Source organism: Solanum pennellii, chromosome 4 (genome assembly GCF_001406875.1).
Source record: "Solanum pennellii chromosome 4, SPENNV200".
Taxonomy (NCBI): Eukaryota; Viridiplantae; Streptophyta; class Magnoliopsida; order Solanales; family Solanaceae; genus Solanum; species Solanum pennellii.
In genome coordinates this window covers 5,686,262-5,704,603 of record NC_028640.1, presented here as the reverse complement: position 1 = coordinate 5,704,603, position 18,342 = coordinate 5,686,262, and the positions used below count along the sequence as shown (strand labels likewise).

Sequence of the window (18,342 nt, the reverse complement as noted above, 5' to 3'; positions counted from 1 at the left end):
TATATATATATATATATATATATATATATATATAAGAGAACCCTAGGCCCGCTTACGTGGCGCCACCAGAAATCAGAATTTCATTTTAAATTTATTTATTTCCAAAAGACTACCCTTCCATTTTCATGAAAAGTTGTGACTTTTTTTTAAAAGCTGTGACTTTTATGAAGAGTTGTGATTTTTGTGAAAAATTCATACTTTTATGAAAAGTTGTTACCTTTCTAAAGGGTTGTAACTTTTTCAAAGAGTTGTGACCATTCCAATAAGAGAAAGTAAATATTTGTTCACACTACCCTATGTTTTCTATAAATAGAGGAATTTCTTGCCACTATAATTTGTAGGTTTTTTTTCCCACTACAGGGTAGTCAAATTCAAATACATCAATTGAGTTTTTTTTTTTTTTTTTAAGTTTGTTTCATTCTTGAATGTTTTCATGTAGCTTAAACTTTACTATAAGTCATAGTGATTAATATAACTATGATAATTTCTTTTTTTCTAATGTGGTGACCTTTCTTTAACTATGTTAAAATTCAGCAAGGATGATTGAAAATTGATCTTCTCTTCTGTCCCTTTCTACAGGCTTCTTCATATAAACAAAAGAAATTGATTTCAATTGGAATGCTACATTACTACTCTTGGACCTCTTAGTGCACAACTCATACACTGCTAAATTATTGATGATTGAATTCATCATATTTGGTTCTTTAGAAAACAAATCTTTTATTTCTATTGTAATTATTTGTATGTTTTTTTTGAATTCAAATACATTAATTAAGCTTCTTATAAAGTGTATTTCATTTCTCAAAGTTTTCTTCCTCCGATTTCATGAAGTTTAATTTTTTACTCATAGTGATGCATGTATCTATTGCGACTTTTTTTGCTATATTGGTGACTTTTCTTTTGAATTATGTTCAAAATTCAAGTGAGGAAGATTGAAAATCTTTTCTTTTTTTACTTTCAACAGGTTCTCTTCATATACTTTTTGAGAAAATTGCTTGTGTGTTGTGCTATATTTGATAGCAGACAATAACAAATATTTGATAACTAATACGGAATCAATGATAAAGTTTGTTAAAAAGAATCAAAATTGTTACTCTGTTGCTTGCCACAATTAGTATATTATATTGATTATTTTTAAGGTACAAACATTTCGTATGTCATTGCACTATTTCTAGAATATTTGTATAGCCACATTTTTTATTGCATGTTAAGAAATTTTTCATATTTCTTCTTCTCTTATTTTTTAGCATAATAAGCTATTAAGTTTTAGTGAAACTTAAAAATGTCTAAAATACACTATAACAAAAATATTTATTATAGGCAATAAATATGCACATTCACAAAGAGTGCTACAACATTTACCGACATTAGTTAATTGTCATTTAATTCAATGTTTCTATTGACTTTAGGGACATTTATACAGAGTATCAATTGCCTCTGAAAATACATATTTAACGATAATTAAGTTATTAATTATCATGAAAGAACATTTTTGTTGTAGTAATAACTCATTTTTTTGATAAAGTTTTTAAATTTTGATAAAGAAGAAATAACTCCTTCTTTTTGATTCTTTCAATTCAATTAAATTTGCGAACTGTAAACTTGATACAACCCCAAACGATTATATTTTTGAAAAATATATTAGAAAGATGCCTTTTTCCTCTTGATTGTTAGGAAAATAAGGTCTTTTTATAATAATTTTTGATATTTGTGTATTCAACTACTCACGAAATTATGTTGTGAGATTTTAATATGTTACGTGTCAAAATTTTGATTTGCTATATCCCTTGTGAACATTCAGATGTCACCTATTTTTTGGTTGATAATTGTATTAATTTTTCGTAACTATATGCTATAACCATAACAATAACTATGCTTTAATCCAAATAAGTTGGGGCCGCTGATATGAAACCTTAAAAATAGCAATGACTATTTTGAAACAAATGACAAAAAAAATATTTATGATAATAACAATTTTAGGGTCATTTTAAGCATATACTTGATATGACATATAATAGTAAAAAAGAGATTGATTGAGGTTAATAAGAAAGGAGTCCAAGATCGTCCATTGACTTTAGTTACTAATGATCTTGTATGGGCCTGATTTTTCACTTTACTTGGGAGTGTTGTTGTTCAACGATTTTTTGTCTCTTTTTTAACGCCTAATATTGTTCTTTATAATTTCTTACAATTTAAAATATTTCATTACATCTTACCAACTATTTCCAGGGAAATTTTCTTAAACTTTTATCTCATACTTCAAATCTATCTATGACTCATAATTTTTGTATAACAAAAATTAAATTTTAAAATATAGCACTTAAAGATTTCGGAGAAACGTTTTTCCTAAAGATAAAACATTTTTATAAATTATGTATTGAAAATACGAATATTATTAAATGATCCGATGTAAGCTTAATAAAAGTTCATTCCCGTATGAAGCACGGATAATTTACCTAATATAATAATAAATAAAAGCACATTCACTCCAAGTACCCTATTTTTTCAAGAAGAAAAGTTCCAAATTTATCTCTTTTACTTTTGACTAGGACTTTAAATTATCATAATCATTCTTAAATTCTGTTATCAATCAAAAGCAAAAATAGAGTAATATTTTTCTAGTAAATAGGATAATATTAAACCAAAAGTCTAATAGTAGTCAAAACCATTCAAATTTGGATTATACAGACAAACAAGAAGATTAATGGGTAAATTAAAAGGAAGTTAACACAATCAAAACTTACATATTTTGGTTTAATTTTGATTTTTTTGTTATTCGACTAAGTATTAAACTTTCAATTAATTAAAATATATCGTTTCAATTTTTGATCAAATGTTATATATTTAAATTACATGATTAGTATGTTAAATTTTAAAAAGAAAGACCCCGAATTAATTTTGAGAAGCACAACGCCACCCACCCCCCACCCCCAAGAAAAAAAAAACTTATCAATTATGTCAAATTTCAGTCAAATCCTTTCGAGAAATATTTTTTTATTTATTTGAAGTTCTGTACTCTTACGAAAATGGACTAGTTTCATTACTTTTAAAAAGCCTTAAACTTCTTGTAAATATTTAACCTAAATATAAATATTTTTACCGTTAGATACTATAAAGTTATAAGAAGAACAAAAGTCACTAAAAAAATAGGCTAAGAATAAGATTTCTTCAAGTCAATGAATGCTCAAAAGGAGATAAAAGGATTGGAATAGGTTATTCAAATCCGAATCCAAATTAATAATCTGAATCGATAATTTGATTATTGAAATTAATAATCTGAATCGATAATTTAACTATTAAAATAATGATTCGATTTAATGGGTTAATGATCCAGGTATGAATTTACTACAAACTTCTTATTAACTTATTGGATCAAGTCTCTATTTGACCATGTTTCTAATTGGTTGCTCCGATAACTCGATTGAAAGTTTATTAATTACATTTGTATCACTTTTTATGTAGTAATGATTTATCTGCCTCCTTTCTACTTTAATGAAGTAGGAAAAAGTCATCAATGACTACTAGCTACTCTCTAGTGTTCACTAAAGACTAGTTCATTAGTAATTCTTAATGAGAATTGTGTAATCAAATTGATAACGATCACGATGAATAATTCATTTTTTCTTTTAAAGTATATTTTTACTTTTATTAAAGTATTATGTTTTTAAATACTAATTCTGTTAAACATATGATATCTGTCAATTTAAATGACCAAAATAACACATTTTGATTAATCAAGGTTCCATGTGCTTAGCCAAATAACACAAGAATCAGAATCAGAATAAGAATAAGATAATAACACAGAGATCGAAAATTCTATTTCCCCAAACTTATAATAGAAAACTAATAAACATCTCTCCCCTATTAATTCAAAAGTGAATTTAAACATCAAAAATAAAATTATCATGTTAAAGAGTATTTTACGCTAATTCATATTATTTGAATTTCAGAATGAAAAACGAATATCGAGTACGAAAATAGAATATTAAAAGATAGCTCAGTGCAATTAGTTCTCGCAATATACCTTATCTGAACAAGACTCAGCTACAATAGTTTGTAAAGCACAATCTCATTCTGCATTTCTAATAATACTTATTTTCACATCTCAAACTAAAAAAATTTGTGCAGTACACTAAGTTTTGATTTTGTGCAAAACCTGAAGACAGTGACCTAGCAATTGGACACCCTTTGTCGGAAAAAAGAAGAAGCATATATACAAGTAAAATGATACACGAAATGATTAAATAACATATTTTGGACACCCTTAACATAACAAACTGCTATTTCTTGACACCCTATATGGAATTTCTGACTCCGACTCTGCCTGAAGAAGGACCAAATTGGACTACACAATTTAACCTTCGATTATAAAAGAAAACTATATACATATCTTGAACTCAAAAAACACGATACACTAAACTCTAGCTATATATAAGATCCGAAAAAGGACAAGACCTCTATTATCAACAATTTTATGATAAGTGTCAAAAACACATCTAAACTATCCACTTTTTTTTGAGTTTCATACCTCAACTATTGAAAGTGTGAGTTTCATATCTAAACTATCACTTTTTAGTTTGAGAAACATACCACTGAGGTGTGTTTCTCAAACTAAAAAGTGATAATTTAGGTATGAAACTCAAACTTTAATAGTTAAGATATGAAAATTAAAAAAAAAGTATAGTGTATGTGTGTTTTTAACACTTATCTTTTCATAATTATATAAAACATTATTTTCAAAGTTAAAACTCATTATCTCATATACATGATAATTACTTTATCAGTTACAACTTTATTTATTAAGTCAAGACTCGATAAAAAAGAGGAAAAGAATAATGAGCTAGTAGTGAAGTATCCCAAAGCCTAGACTTCTTCAATTTAGAATCACATCCTAATATTTCCAAAACAAGATTCCACCTTTCTTCTTCTTCATCTGGAGTTCTTGTTAATGGATCCCATGAACTTATCACAATCAACATTGTAAACTCCTTCTTGTCTCTGCTAATCCAGAAATCCCCATTTGAAAACCTCCAAAATCTGCAAATTCAGTTCCAATTCAAGCTTTTCAAGAACTAATACAGCTTCATTGAGCGATGTGAAAGAGAAAAGATTGTGAATTTGAGTTACATTCCTTGTGGGTTTTTTGCTTTGGGTAAGAAGGACAAAGTAAAATTTGAAGTGGGTCGACTTTGAAATGGTACGAAATCGAGTTTTATAATCAGAGATTGCAGTGTTTTTGGGAGTCAAGAAAAAATTGATTTTGAAGTATGATTGATCAGTTCATCAATTTTGTTATTCGTCCGCCCAGGTTGGTATATCATCAATTCTTTTTTTTGGGTGCTTCTTTTAGGGCATTGTTTTGAGGATTAATTGAATTTAGCTCTGATTGTTGTGCGTTCTACTTGTTATTGTTTCTCCATCTGCTTAATTGGGTAATGTAGGGTTGAAATGCATAGTCCAAGTAGAATGTTCTGTTGAATTTTAGTATTTCTTTTCCCCCTTGAATTTGATCAAACTATGTGAATGCAAAGATTATATTAAGTCATATGTTGCTGTATCAGTCGGGGAAGCTTAGTTGGTTGGTTGGCTACCTGAATTTTCATCTCGTTGAGGGTTTGATTCCTACCTTGTAAACCCTTCCCCATTTCCCCTACCCCATTTATTTTTAAAAATGAACAGATAAATAAAATGTAACTGTGTCAGTAGAAATGAAGGGGGAAAAGACTATCACAGATGGAGAAGTTCTTTTTTCTTTTCTTTATATAGCTCAATTCTTCATTTCAATCAATGGATTGGAACTTATGTTGCCAAAAGGTCATGCAAAATGGTACCCAAGAGTGTGGCCTAGTGGTCAATGAAGTGGGTTGAGAATTACAGAGTCTTAGATTCAACTCCCAGCAAGGTTCAACCCCCGCCAGAGACAAAAAACACTAGCTTTTTGACTATAAAAAAACAAAACTAGCTGAGTTCTTCTCATCTATCCGCAAGCTGGCCCGGACACCACGGTTAGCCCAAAAGAACAGGTCATGCAAAATGAATGAGAGAAAAAGGAACACTGAGATTGGGTAGGACTTGCATATGTCTAGATATTCATATTCTCTGCCTGCTTAGGATGGAGTTCCTTTCACGATTTATACCTCTGACAAGTGATCATGATAACTATTTAGAAGCCACAAATGAAATAGTTTCTGAATTCAGTTTGTGATCTTTTTCTTTTTTGGTGAGGAGTTTGTGATCTTGTTCTGAACTTATTCTGTCTATTCTTGTTATCAAGGGAGCTACAAAATTTTCCTCCTCTTGCTTTCTCTAGCTATATATCATGGGATACAAGGGGATGGTTGTGGGGGTATGGTTAGTTCCTCGACCTTCTATGCAGGAAGGCTGATTATATACAGTTGTGCGGTAGAAGGGGGTGGCGGTGGGGAATGTATAGTCCCTTGACCTTCTGTGCAGCAAGGCTAGTTTAACCCTATTGGTCTATCAACCCTTGGCTTGCCGTCCAAGATTTTAATGTTTGCAGGCATGCATTTAATTAGTTGTAACCTGTGAAGTCATTTGAGCAACAAGAAGATACCTTTTTAATCTCAACTTTTGAATAGGGGAACTAAACATTTTCCCTTCAGCAGCTGTAATGTTTTTGCCATAGCAAATATGCTACTGTCAGAAATTCCTTTTCCCGCATTTGGGTTTGGAACTTGTGAGAAGTTGTTGCATGTTTTCCTGGAGATCAGACCGAGTTTCAAACAATGCACTGCCAGCTCTCAAGGGTTTCTTAGTTATTTATAAAAAAGAAGATATGCACTACTATTCATTCAGATCTGCCTGCAGTATGTTTGCTACTATTTTCCTAGGTCCACGTGTTGTCTAATTATCCACCCCAATTCTTTTAACTAGGTCTCCAGCTTGATATATGATATAACCACCAATCCATTTTCTGTTTGGTCTTTGATGCAATAGAACCTTGTGCTATAAAGCATCAATCTACCATCGTCCGTATGAGCTTTTGATTTGTTTGATAGTTGTTTAGAGGTTTGTCAATTGCTCTCTATTGTATAACAGGGCAGATTACAATCCAGACCAGTTTTTATGGGAGAAAGAGTTCAGTCTTGGGGGCAGAAAGTACAAAAGGGAAGACTTTGAGGCAAGTATGGTCACCTCTAACCTAAAGTGGTCACCCTTGCTCATTTGTGTAGTTATTGTCTTCTAATTAATTCGATTATCCTTGTTTCATCTATTTATTTTTTTGCAGCTTAAGAATGAAAGAGGTCATACCTTGCGATGCAGTCATTATACTCCATCATCATTTCCTGATGGTGCTCCTCTTCCTTGTGTTATATACTGCCATGGAAACAGGTTTACTGTTTGCATTTATGACTTTTAATTCATTGACGTGAACGCTAATCTGCTTAACTTGTGATTATCTTATGAAGAGTCGACACATTATATAGTACATTAGGTATTTAATTGCTCCACTAATCTTGTTAGGCTGTAGACCTTTTTTATTTAGTGACATACATTGTAGTATGTATGAGGATTTAGTAAATATTTACTGAAATGTATTTTATGTTCTATTGTCTTATTCTCAAAATTGAGCTTTATCTTCCGTTCTGCACCCTGCAGCGGCTGTAGGGCTGATGCGAATGAGGCAGCTGTAATACTTCTTTCATCAAATATCACTGTGGTAACCCTTGACTTCTCGGGTTCAGGCTTGTCAGATGGCGACTATGTTAGTCTTGGTTGGCATGAGGTACTGCCTATTCCTTTTCTTGCATGCATTATGTTTGTGGTGCTTGTAATATATGAATAACTCTTCGTTTGCGTATCAGAAAGATGACCTCAAGGTAGTTGTGTCACATCTGAGAAGCAACCTGAAAGTTTCACGCATAGGTCTATGGGGACGGTCTATGGGTGCAGTTACAAGGTATTTTCACTTTGCATACTTCAATTGCTTGTAAATTTTCAATCCAAATTCTTCTGGAAAAGACAAGTTAGATTCTAGCTGACTGTTTGACTATGATTCTGATTTCTTTTTGTTTCTAAATAATTCCATGATCACAATTTTAATAATTCTGTTTAATGTACCAGCCTTCTATATGGAGCGGAAGATCCTTCTATTGCTGGAATGGTCTTGGACAGTGCCTTCTCTAACTTATTTGATCTAATGATGGAGCTTGTAGATGTCTACAAAATCAGGCTTCCTAAATTCACCGTATGAATCCCCTTCTTTTCTGTGGATGGACATCTATAACATGATCTGAAACAAGTACTTGCATATTTATGATCTTCTTTGAAAGGGTGGTTAAAAAGAAATCATTTTGTATGACATCAATTTGTGCATCACTTTTTTTTCATACAAGTGCATTACTATCTTGTGGGTTTTATTTCATTATATTTTGTATATATGCACTTGGTCAATTTGTTATGCATCGGGAATGTGGTTTGTTTCCCAGTTTTAGTTTGTCTTTTCCAAACAGTTGCACGGGGAAAGAAGAGGACCAAATTATGAGTTCAAAATGAACTTTTTTCATTGGCTCATTCCATATTTTCTAGGCGGAAAGGTTTAATACATTTGGCTTTACTAGTTCAAGATCATTGATGAGAATATGACTGCCGGAAATCATGTCTACTGGATAATTTACTGAAAACTATCTCTAATCTGCTGCATATAATCTGCTCTATTTGTGTCCCTTCAAGCTAAAAAATGCATATTTTGTCAAAGCTCCCTAGTGTTCATCAAACAGAAGTAGAAGGCTAGAAGAAGAGTGTTAATAGTCTTAAGAAAGTTTGAAGTACTTGCAAACGCCTGTGTCATTCTCATAAGGTATTGAGATCTTACTCTCTTTATTTCTGCAGATAAAGGTTGCTGTGCAGTATATGCGACATGTCATTCAGAAGAAGGCAAAGTTTGATATCATGAGACTTAATTGCTTACAGGTGCTTGAGCTCATGGTTGTCTCGAGTCTAATCCATTTGTCCTTTGAAGTTGATAAAAGCTTGTTTGATTCATGTAGTTAATTTGTTTTATAATGCACTTAATTTGGGGAAAAAAAACATATACTCATATAACTAAGCTGAGCACTTCAACAGGTTTAAGTTTTTCCAACTATGGTATGTATCTGATTTGGATTAAATGGGTATTAATCTTGATGTGTAAAAAATTTACTGATTCTGGCAGGTTTCTCCTAAAACATATATTCCTGCTCTCTTTGGACATGCTAAAGATGATAAGTTTGTTCAGCCCCATCACTCTGATCTCATTTATAAATCATATGCGGTACAGAATATTTTGGATATCTTTAAAGTAAGTTGCGATGTGGTGAATTGTGTGTAATCTATTATTTTTCTTTGTACAGGGTGATAAAAACATTATCAAGTTTGATGGTGACCACAATTCCTCCCGACCACAATTCTATTATGATTCAGTGTCTATTTTCTTCTACAATGTCCTCCACCCTCCTGGGATTTCACCAACTAAAAGTAAAATAGAGAAATATTACGATTTAGGGGACATCAAGGTCGGTGCTGGAATGGATGAGGTAATTTTTCCCAGTTGTATTTTCAGACGAGTGTAAATAACTCATTAAGTTTCCTAGATTTGAATTGTTTTTTTTTAATTATTATTGTATTTACCAGATGAGCTCAATGTCTTTTGTCAATGATGAAAAGATTATATTCCTAACTAATTAGCAAGGAGAAGAAAATTCTGTTTGAACAAGAAATTCATAATTTTTTTTAAATTTTTTTGACAAGTAATGTGAAGCTCTATAGAAATAGCCAGCAAAAAGGATATGCTGGTTCAAAAGTTACATCCCAAACAAGCATTGCAATGAGTGTAACGAGCTAACAATATCAACGATGGCTACAAGACCATTTTACATCATCATTAGCCATGTTGCACCAAAAGCTAAGCAAAGAAATACATCTAGTCTTACTATTAACAATATTTCTGAGTTCTATAAAATCCTAGTGTTCCTTCCTTTCCAAATTATCCATAAGACCACAGCTGGAATGGTGTTACAAATAGACCGAGAAGACTTGTTAAGACCCGCTTTCTTCCAGTTCTGAAGAAAAAAGGGATGTGGAACTCTGTATGCACCAATAATCTTCTTGGTTTGTCTTTTGTTGGTTTAAGCGGGAGGATATTTTGCAAGATTTTGCTGTAACTTTTTCGGCATTCTCTCCTTTCACCTAACACGACTTATGTGAGCATTGCAACATATAGTTGGTTCCGAGTCCAGATAAGTGTCGCGGTAGATTGATGGTCAACAATAATAATCTTAATATGATGAATCCTCCAAGTATTGTTATGTTCGCGAGGAAAACCTAGACATGCACCACATTAGTACCTAGATGTAGTGTTAAATAATCAATGAGGTCATCACATTGACACATGGATGTGAGGGAGTATGAGCAGTGTTTGGGACACCCGGTGCAGGCTGGTTATAGAAGAAGTTCCATCACATCTATGCCAAGATTTGGTCCTACATAAGGAAGGGGTCCCACATATTAATCTTTTCAAATTCGGATGGAACAATGATTTGAATCAAAGAAGGATCGAGAATATCAAGGTATATTGTCTCCTACTTTGCCGGGTAAATCCAATTAAAATTACCATATTGCCTATACAAAGGAGAGAGTAAAGAAGCTAGCTTAAGAGTGTCAGTTTGGATAGACAGCTGGAAATTGGAATATAGTTCGCTGATAAAGAAGTCAATAGAATTAGTTGATATATTAAAGAGGAGGATGGTTGATATTGATGTAAGTTATTATCAGTGTTTTGGATGGTGAAAGGCGACAAAAGGCGATAAGGGTCTGTTTTGCCGCAAGGCGAGGCGCTCGCCTTTTTGAAGTGTCGCATCAATTAATAAAAAAATTAAAATAATTAATTACATATACAACCAATCAAAATCTCAATAACAATAACATATTAGCAAATATTTCAATTCAAAAACTTAAAATAGATAGTAGATACTAAAAGTCTAGAACTTGAATGAGAAAACACAGAACAGAAGTCAATAAAAGTAACTTTGAAGTCTAAAGAAGAAGGAAAAAGAAACCGAGGAAGGAGAAAAGAAGAAGAAATACGTATTAGTTGGACTTTTTATGTCTCCGAAAAAGTCTGGATGGCTGCCGGAGAAGTCTAGTTGAGTCAACTAGTTGGAGTCATAGTCTAGGAGTGCAATTGTCCAAATTTGGTAAGAAAACCCTATAATTGCCTTTTACCTTTAAAAACCTTAAATTGGTCGCCCTTTTTTTTTTAAGGAAATACAAAAGGCAATGCCATTCTTACCTTTGTTGCCATCGTACCCCATGGCCAGTGTTTTGGACGGCGAGAGGCAACAAAAGGCGACAAGGGCCTGCCTCGCCACACGGCGAGGCGAGCGGCGAGGCGCTTGCCTTTTTGAATCAAGCCGCCAATGAATACCAAAAATTAAAAATATTTAATTGCATATTTTAATCCAAAATCTTAATAGTAATAACAAATATTAGCAAATATTCAATTCAAAAACCAATAGTAGATACTAAAAAGGAGTCGCGCAGCAGCAAATTTTGAAAATAGAAAAAAAAACCCTAATTTTGACTAATATTGTTAAGTCAAATCTTTGTAAAAAAATTAAATCAAAAAGGAGACGCCATTTTTGTCGCCATTAGCTCGCCATGGGTCGCCTTTTGTATGTCGCCTCGCCTCATTGTGGAATGGCGAGAAGGGCTCGCCTCGCCTCGCCTCTCGCCTTTGGCGATGAGGCGCTCGCCATTCACAATACTGCCCATGGCATCACCTTTTGGAGATCGCCTCACTACAAAGCTAATAGGCGATGAAGGGTCGCCTCGCCTCGCCTCGTCTCAGCTCGCCTCTCGTCATTGGTGACGCGGCGATCACCTTTCACAACACTGGTTACTATATATGTGTATTACCTTGTAAAAAGAATAGTTACTATATTTCATATTTTTTAATAGTTAAGACGTTTGAAACTTCGTAGTAAAAGGAAAACGGTCGGGTTGACTCTCCAAATTGTAATGGTCCATTCCTTTGGGTCAAAAGGGGTAGTTAAATTGGTGATATGGAAAATTGTATCTTGGCTAAAGAGTTTCTTGTATATGTGAGGGAGATTTTGGATAAATTTGATTGTATGATTAATTAGAAAAAATAATCACGGTCTCAAAGTTAGTTTTCTAGATTATGTCAGCTTATATGATTTTGATTAGAGAAGGGTATTTATAGGACTCACTCAATTTGACTTGGCATAGTTACCTCATTAACCTTGTAAGTAGTAAAATGCTAAGTTGCTCGGACTCTTCATTTTTGGTGCCGCACTCTTCTCGAAACGACATGGGTGTGGGATCCATGTCCGATTTGGTGTGCCGATTTTGGGTACTTTGACCAAAATCGATTAGGAAAGTCTGGATAGTTTTAATGATTGTTGTAATCAATACAAAAGCTAAAGTGAAATAGAAGAAAATGGAATACCTTTTATGTATAGATATTTCTATGTCACTCCTTTTCCTTAATCTCCTTCCAGGATTCTCCTCAAGTTCTCTACATAATATCTTATAATTTACATTTTATAACTCCATTTTTAGATATTTAAAATATTTTTAGGCGAATCCCCGCACCCGTACCCATACATGGATCCATATCCCCGAATCTTAGAAATTACATCACGAAGAATCCAACCTCAAGATATGCACCCGTATCGGACACCTGCACCTGAGTCCGAGCAACTTACGTAAAATGTGAAGTAAAATGACAAGGGTTTCACATATATATGTGTGTGTGTGTGTGTGTGTGTGTGTGTGTGTGTGTGTAATACATGTATGCTGCTTACAAGTAACTCTAGAACTTCTGTACTGCAATCACTTCATTCTTCGAGAAGTAATCGAAACTAATTTGATGTCTAACTTAGCTGTCATGAATTCTTCACATTTTTGTGTATTACTAGTAGTTCCTTCTCTATTTGACATGATTGTTAACGATATATATTTACTTAACTGTTGTGAATCATGCGGTCTGATGTACGTTTCATTTGCGGTGATCTATTCATAGAATCTCTTGTATGAGATAATTGCAACTCTTCGGAATGTTACTGCTGATACAGCAAGCTCTTCATCTGTGCCACCTAGCATTTCAACAGCTAAGTCTGCTGGCGAACTCCTTGCCGACATTGCCCCAATTGCTAGTTTAAATGTAAGAATTCTCTTTAACTCTCAAGTTCATGTTCTTCCACCCCTATCTCTTCCCCGATGAGTTTTTCTCAATGGCAGTGATGTAAGTTGCGTCACTATAAGTTGATTGATTTGTTACTTATTGTAGGATCCATTTATTAATGGAGGAGAAGAACTTAATGGTCATGCTACTCCACAAACAGAGGTATGCAAACTTCTGTTTCAGTGCGGTTTACTCTTAAATGTGTTGACTCATCGATTAAAGCATTACTGGGAGTGGGTGCCCACACCATTTGAACTGTGGTACACTGGTTAAGGATTAAAACATTTGCATTCAAGTCAAGGGTTGTTGCAACTAATACTCTTTTATTTCTTTGACTTTCTCCAAATCTGTTGCAACTCCTTTTCCTCTTTTCTTCCTTTTTAACAAATATGTTATTCCCTTTTGGAGAAAAAAGTTCTTTATTCTCTCATGTATCTCGTTTATGTCCAAGCCCCATGTCTAGTGGCTTTCAAATCCTTGCTCGGCCATCCTCAGAATCGCAGGTCCATTGTCTGATGTTCGGTGTCTTTAATCCTGCGTTTTATCTTTTTCAGTTGTCCAGCTGGTTTGTTATTTGGGATGAAGGATTAGATAAGGGATTGTTATCCCGAGATCTTTATTTGAGTTACCAGTCTAGATATCAAAATATATTATGATAAAACTTTGCTGACACTTCGAATAGGGACCTTTGTTTTAAGAAGGATGGAGTGTCAGATTGATCGCAGTTTAAGTCTTTAGAAATACAATACTCTTCTTTGGTGCTGGTTTTGGTTGTTATTTCGCTATTACCAAAATTTTAGATATTATGATTCTCAGGACAAGCAAAGTGGTGAAAATGAGGACTGTTACTCTTGCACAAGCTCAAACCGAGAGAGTTGGGGAAGGTGCTCATCTCTGGGAAGTGATGATGAGATTACCACAGATTTTGTAGATGCCGACAGTGGCAATCAGGTATTGTGCTTCTGCTCCCACTCTGATAATCAGATTTGAATCCCCATTGCCATACTTGTAGATAGCAGTTTTTTTGTCACCCCTCAATTTCATATAAAATGCAAGTTTGTACCCTGTATACAACTCAGTTACATTCATATAGTAATTCATGCATTATTCAATTCTAGACACTCAAACCTTAAAAATGTTTTCATCTTTTAATAAGATTCAATGCTCAATAGGCGCTCCTCATATTCATCTTCTGGTCATGATCCAGACTTTGTCCGCAAGAATTTCTCAGCCAAATCAATCAGAATTTTGTTAGTGCTAATGCAAGAGCGAGGACAATCACCTTTCCCACATTAATAAAGCAGATTTATTTCATATTTATGTTTCCATCATTTCATGACATCAAAGTAATTTCATGTACACGTTCGTTTAAGCTATATAAACCCTTCCTCAGCTCTAAACAAGGTTAGAGTGGATTGACCAAAATGAATGAATTCATTTCTCGGGTCTTTTCTTTGAAGCCAGCTTTATAAAACTGCCTGTCTACATATATGTGTGCCTTAGATACTCTTCAAGGTTATATTTCCTTCTATCCTAATCTTATGGACCATATTGCTAATCGTGTTAAGTCCTAACTAATTATATTTGAAATGGAAGAGAAAACAAGTTTGTGGTATTTCTTTTTAATCTATAGTCCTTAAATATTATTTATTCATGCCAAATATTAAATTTTAAAAATAAAAATAAAAATTCATGCTCAATATCACTCTGAAAGCTGGTCAAATTAACCCTCTAAATAAGCCTTTACACTTTGGGATTGAATATGATATCAGCTGAATGAAAAAAATAGTTCCAACTTGTTTCATGATATAAAGTTCAAGGGCTCCTGACTTGAGTCTATTTCAACCAGTAGACTTTTTGCTTTACTCTTATGTACACTTCATGATAAACAGTTGTAAATTTCTGTTTGAGTTGCAGAGTACTGTAGATGTGCTTGCGACCCCTCTTCGCGATAACCAACATACTGCACAGGACTCATCAAAGGACGATGGAAAAAAGAAAGCTGCACAAATCACAAAAAAATCCAAGCGCGAGAAGTTTGAAAAGTTGGAAGCTCTTAGCCAGCGATTACGGCTTTGTTTTCAGAAGAGAATTAACCATAGGAGATACAGCTCCTCCTAACCATCTGTTGCTATTCACAAGCTCTGTTCCATAAATGGAGAAGTTGACAACTTTTTCTTTAGTGGCTCTTATGTGTATGCCTAGCAATAGTGTAGGTTTATGTAACTAATTATAACTCCCCTTATAATGTTAAATTTGTTGAATGGTCCAAGAAAATTTAAATGACAGTAAACTTTCATGTTTGCTCTTTCTTTCAAATGTTTGGGTTTTAGTTTGATTATGCAGTCAAGTTTAATATTATATGGTCCACTTTGATTGGAGGAGAAAATTCTTCAACAGAAAGATGGGTTCTTTAGGTCTGATTCAACCAAGTGATGCAGATCAGACTGCTGGGTAGCTAATGTTTAAACATGCAGAAGCTTCTCATTTGATGTCACAAGCACTTGGTTCTCTTCACAATATTTTTGTACAAAGTGCAAGAACTAGTTGTTTGACTTGACATTTATGTCTGTCTGTCAGGCAAATGCATTTGACTCTTCATACAAACATTTTGCACAATCAAAATGTCAAGTACGTGTTTGGACATAACATAGATTTAGTTAAACTTGAGAACAAAAGTTTAGGTTGTGCTTGAACATATATTACACTTGAAACAAATCAAGGTTTTGTAAGTGGAAGAGTTCGCTTGAAAAATTGATCAAAACAAACTTTCAAAGTTGAAACTCATCCTGTAATCTAATCAAAAAAATCATTCCAATGATTTGAAAATATCTTTTGTAAAAAAATAGAAAAAAGTCAATACCAAACGGTACTTATTGCTGCTTTCATTTGGTATACTGATGTACTCTCTAACATGCAGCCCAGCTCAAAGCAGTCAAACTTATAAATGAAAGTTAGGACAGCAAAGTAAATTGAGAAAAATGTAAAAGCAAATGGAATCTCAATTTTCTTCTCTTTTTTTCTTTTTTAAGGAACTAAGATGATTTCACAGATATGCAGTTAAGAGTTAGAATAACATCAGCTTGCATTTACACAGTTTTAAGTTGGGCTCATTGGACTTCCCAGAAACTGCAATGTGCAAAGCAATGACTATGGACGGACTTGGCTTAATCTCTTAATTAGAGACATTTTGAACATTAGAGCCAGAAATACCAAAGCAATTAACTGGTAGCACGTGAACACCGGATGATCTCATATCTGCTTCACCCCAAACATATGATGCTTGTGTTGAATCACCACTAAGCCCTCGTTTTTTCCCTCCAGGTGAAGATCCTTCTAGAGGAAGTCCAGCGGGGCTCTCATGCGAAGTTAAGCAGCTTTCAGTGGAACAATCCGTGCGTTGTGGATGGATTCTGGGGGAAACGTCTTCTGGACCATGGACTCCAACAAAGTCAGCAGACTCCGAGGGGCACAATCCATGTGGATTACATAAAGGGCTAAGTTGTGTCTTCGTATTTAGTCCTTGGTAAGTTTCTTGGTGATTTTCAGTAACTACATCACCGATGAATTGATCAGCGAGCATTTTACAGGCCTTCTCCAGCATGGTAATATATCTTTGTTCAGCATCCTGCCGAATTTGCAAGTGCTTCTCAGCCTGTATAACAAATAATATAATGAATTATCAGCCAAGATTTAGAACATTTTCATCTGGACATCTTTGTTTGAAAGGATCAACTCCATGTATTAATTTTGAGAAACATTCAAATGCAATTTACTCATCCGATGTAGTGCAGAAAGCTTACTTCAACTTGGAGGTGCAATTTACTTTGCACTTCCATTTGAGCTCTCAATGCCTCCTTGACTTCAAAACCTCTGAAGACATTTTACAATCTTTAAACTAAAAGACGCATTTCAAGCAAAGCTTAAGCAGAAACACCATTATATAATTATTGGGGTAAAGTAAAAATAAATAGTAGCCGTCTTAGTTATAAAATGAACCCTTACTCATTCAAGTCTGATGCAGGCAACTGCTGAGGAGTACCACCAGAACAAGGGCTTTCTAATGAATACGTAGCTGTAAGTCCTTCAATGCAGAACAAGAACCCAGTTTCAATATAAAAGAAAAATTCAAAAAAGAGTGTCTTCCTATAGCCTTTCCTGCACTGATCTGATCTCACACATAAACAAAATTAGTGTCTTCTTGGTTATTCACTTATTCTGTAAGCTTCACACATCACTGCCCAAGTTTATGATATTCTTCCTGCATTTTCCATTTTTCATCTTTTTGGCTTATTTAAAGAAGAAATGAGGGGGTAAACAGAGTTGCTGGATTCTACATTCCAAATCAGTACACCATTGTTCCTTAATTATTCCTTTCATGTAAAAAAAAAAAAAAAAAGAAAAGAAGAAGAAGAAGAAAGACTAAAGGTATAACCAGAAATAACAGAAGAGCAAGCTGTTTGCATCAACCCTGAGGCATCGAAAGATATATATCTCAGCCAGACAGCCACTAGGCCAGTTTTGAAGCTTAATTAACAATATATGCTAAGAGACTTATTTTTCTTTTCCTTTTTGAAATGGTGAAGGTTATATGCCAACTGCCAAGAGACTTGTGAAACTATAGGAGCAACCACGTTTCCAGTTATAGGAAAACAGGGGTCAACTATACCTACCATCTTTTGAAGCTTCATCAAGATCTTTCTGAGATTGCTTACCTAGTCGGTATTTCTGCAGTGAACAAACAACATCATAGTTAAAAATTGATCAAAAAACATTTGATTTTAAGCTCATTAGAAAACATACATGTTTTGCTCCACCGCCCACTTCCTCCTCTTTACATCTGGGACTTAAGTGAAGGATGTGGGGTGGGCTTGTGAGGCAAATAAGAAAAAAATCTAATGTATTCTGACAGACCTGAAGGTGGCTCTTTAGGTGGAAGAGAGTCAGTCCCTTGACTCCCATTGTCCGCATTATTGCCTTTGGAGTAGCTTCTGCAAGTGATATTGACAGCATATCCATGAGAAAAGCAGGTGTTCCAGCTAAACTAAAGACTTTAATGCAGATATCAACTATGCAACCATTATATTAACACCGACAAGTACTACAGATCTCCCCACCCCACCCCCCACCCCCAC

General features: G+C 34.0%; 2 protein-coding genes across 3 annotated transcripts in view; one reads left to right on the top strand and one right to left on the bottom strand.

The window, feature by feature from the left end:
- Nucleotides 1-4,831: 4,831 nt before the first annotated feature.
- LOC107015556 lies at nucleotides 4,832-15,526 on the top strand. Its single transcript, XM_015215867.2, has 13 exons — nucleotides 4,832-5,308; nucleotides 7,060-7,141; nucleotides 7,250-7,353; nucleotides 7,621-7,747; nucleotides 7,827-7,921; nucleotides 8,086-8,209; nucleotides 8,854-8,934; nucleotides 9,176-9,274; nucleotides 9,354-9,536; nucleotides 13,046-13,186; nucleotides 13,313-13,369; nucleotides 14,024-14,158; nucleotides 15,125-15,526. Exons 1-13 carry the CDS (start codon nucleotides 5,268-5,270, stop codon nucleotides 15,326-15,328), a joined length of 1,473 nt encoding a protein of 490 aa, XP_015071353.1. The 5' UTR covers nucleotides 4,832-5,267; the 3' UTR covers nucleotides 15,329-15,526.
- Nucleotides 15,527-16,191: 665 nt separating this feature from the next.
- LOC107015678 (protein PHR1-LIKE 3-like) overlaps nucleotides 16,192-18,342 on the bottom strand; it is a 5,281-nt gene continuing 3,130 nt past the window's right edge. The window contains exons 2-6 of one of the 2 annotated variants that reach the window (XM_015216012.2): nucleotides 18,122-18,198; nucleotides 17,881-17,935; nucleotides 17,213-17,291; nucleotides 17,011-17,080; nucleotides 16,192-16,862 (exon numbers count right to left, since the gene is read on the bottom strand). In XM_015216012.2, coding sequence (XP_015071498.1) covers nucleotides 16,383-16,862; nucleotides 17,011-17,080; nucleotides 17,213-17,291; nucleotides 17,881-17,935; nucleotides 18,122-18,198 — 761 coding nt within the window. In that variant the 3' untranslated portion in view covers nucleotides 16,192-16,382. The remainder of the gene's footprint in view (nucleotides 16,863-17,010; nucleotides 17,081-17,212; nucleotides 17,292-17,880; nucleotides 17,936-18,121; nucleotides 18,199-18,342) is intronic. The other variant, XM_015216013.2, reaches the window with a different exon arrangement.

Excerpts from the sequence above, each read along its gene's own strand:
- LOC107015556 (XM_015215867.2), top strand. The coding sequence starts at position 5,268 with ATGATTGATCAGTTCATCAATTTTGTTATTCGTCCGCCCAG. Across the intron at positions 7,142-7,249 it reads ACAAAAGGGAAGACTTTGAG|CTTAAGAATGAAAGAGGTCA; the intron begins GCAAGTATGGTC and ends ATTTTTTTGCAG. Across the intron at positions 7,922-8,085 it reads TCTATGGGTGCAGTTACAAG|CCTTCTATATGGAGCGGAAG; the intron begins GTATTTTCACTT and ends TTAATGTACCAG.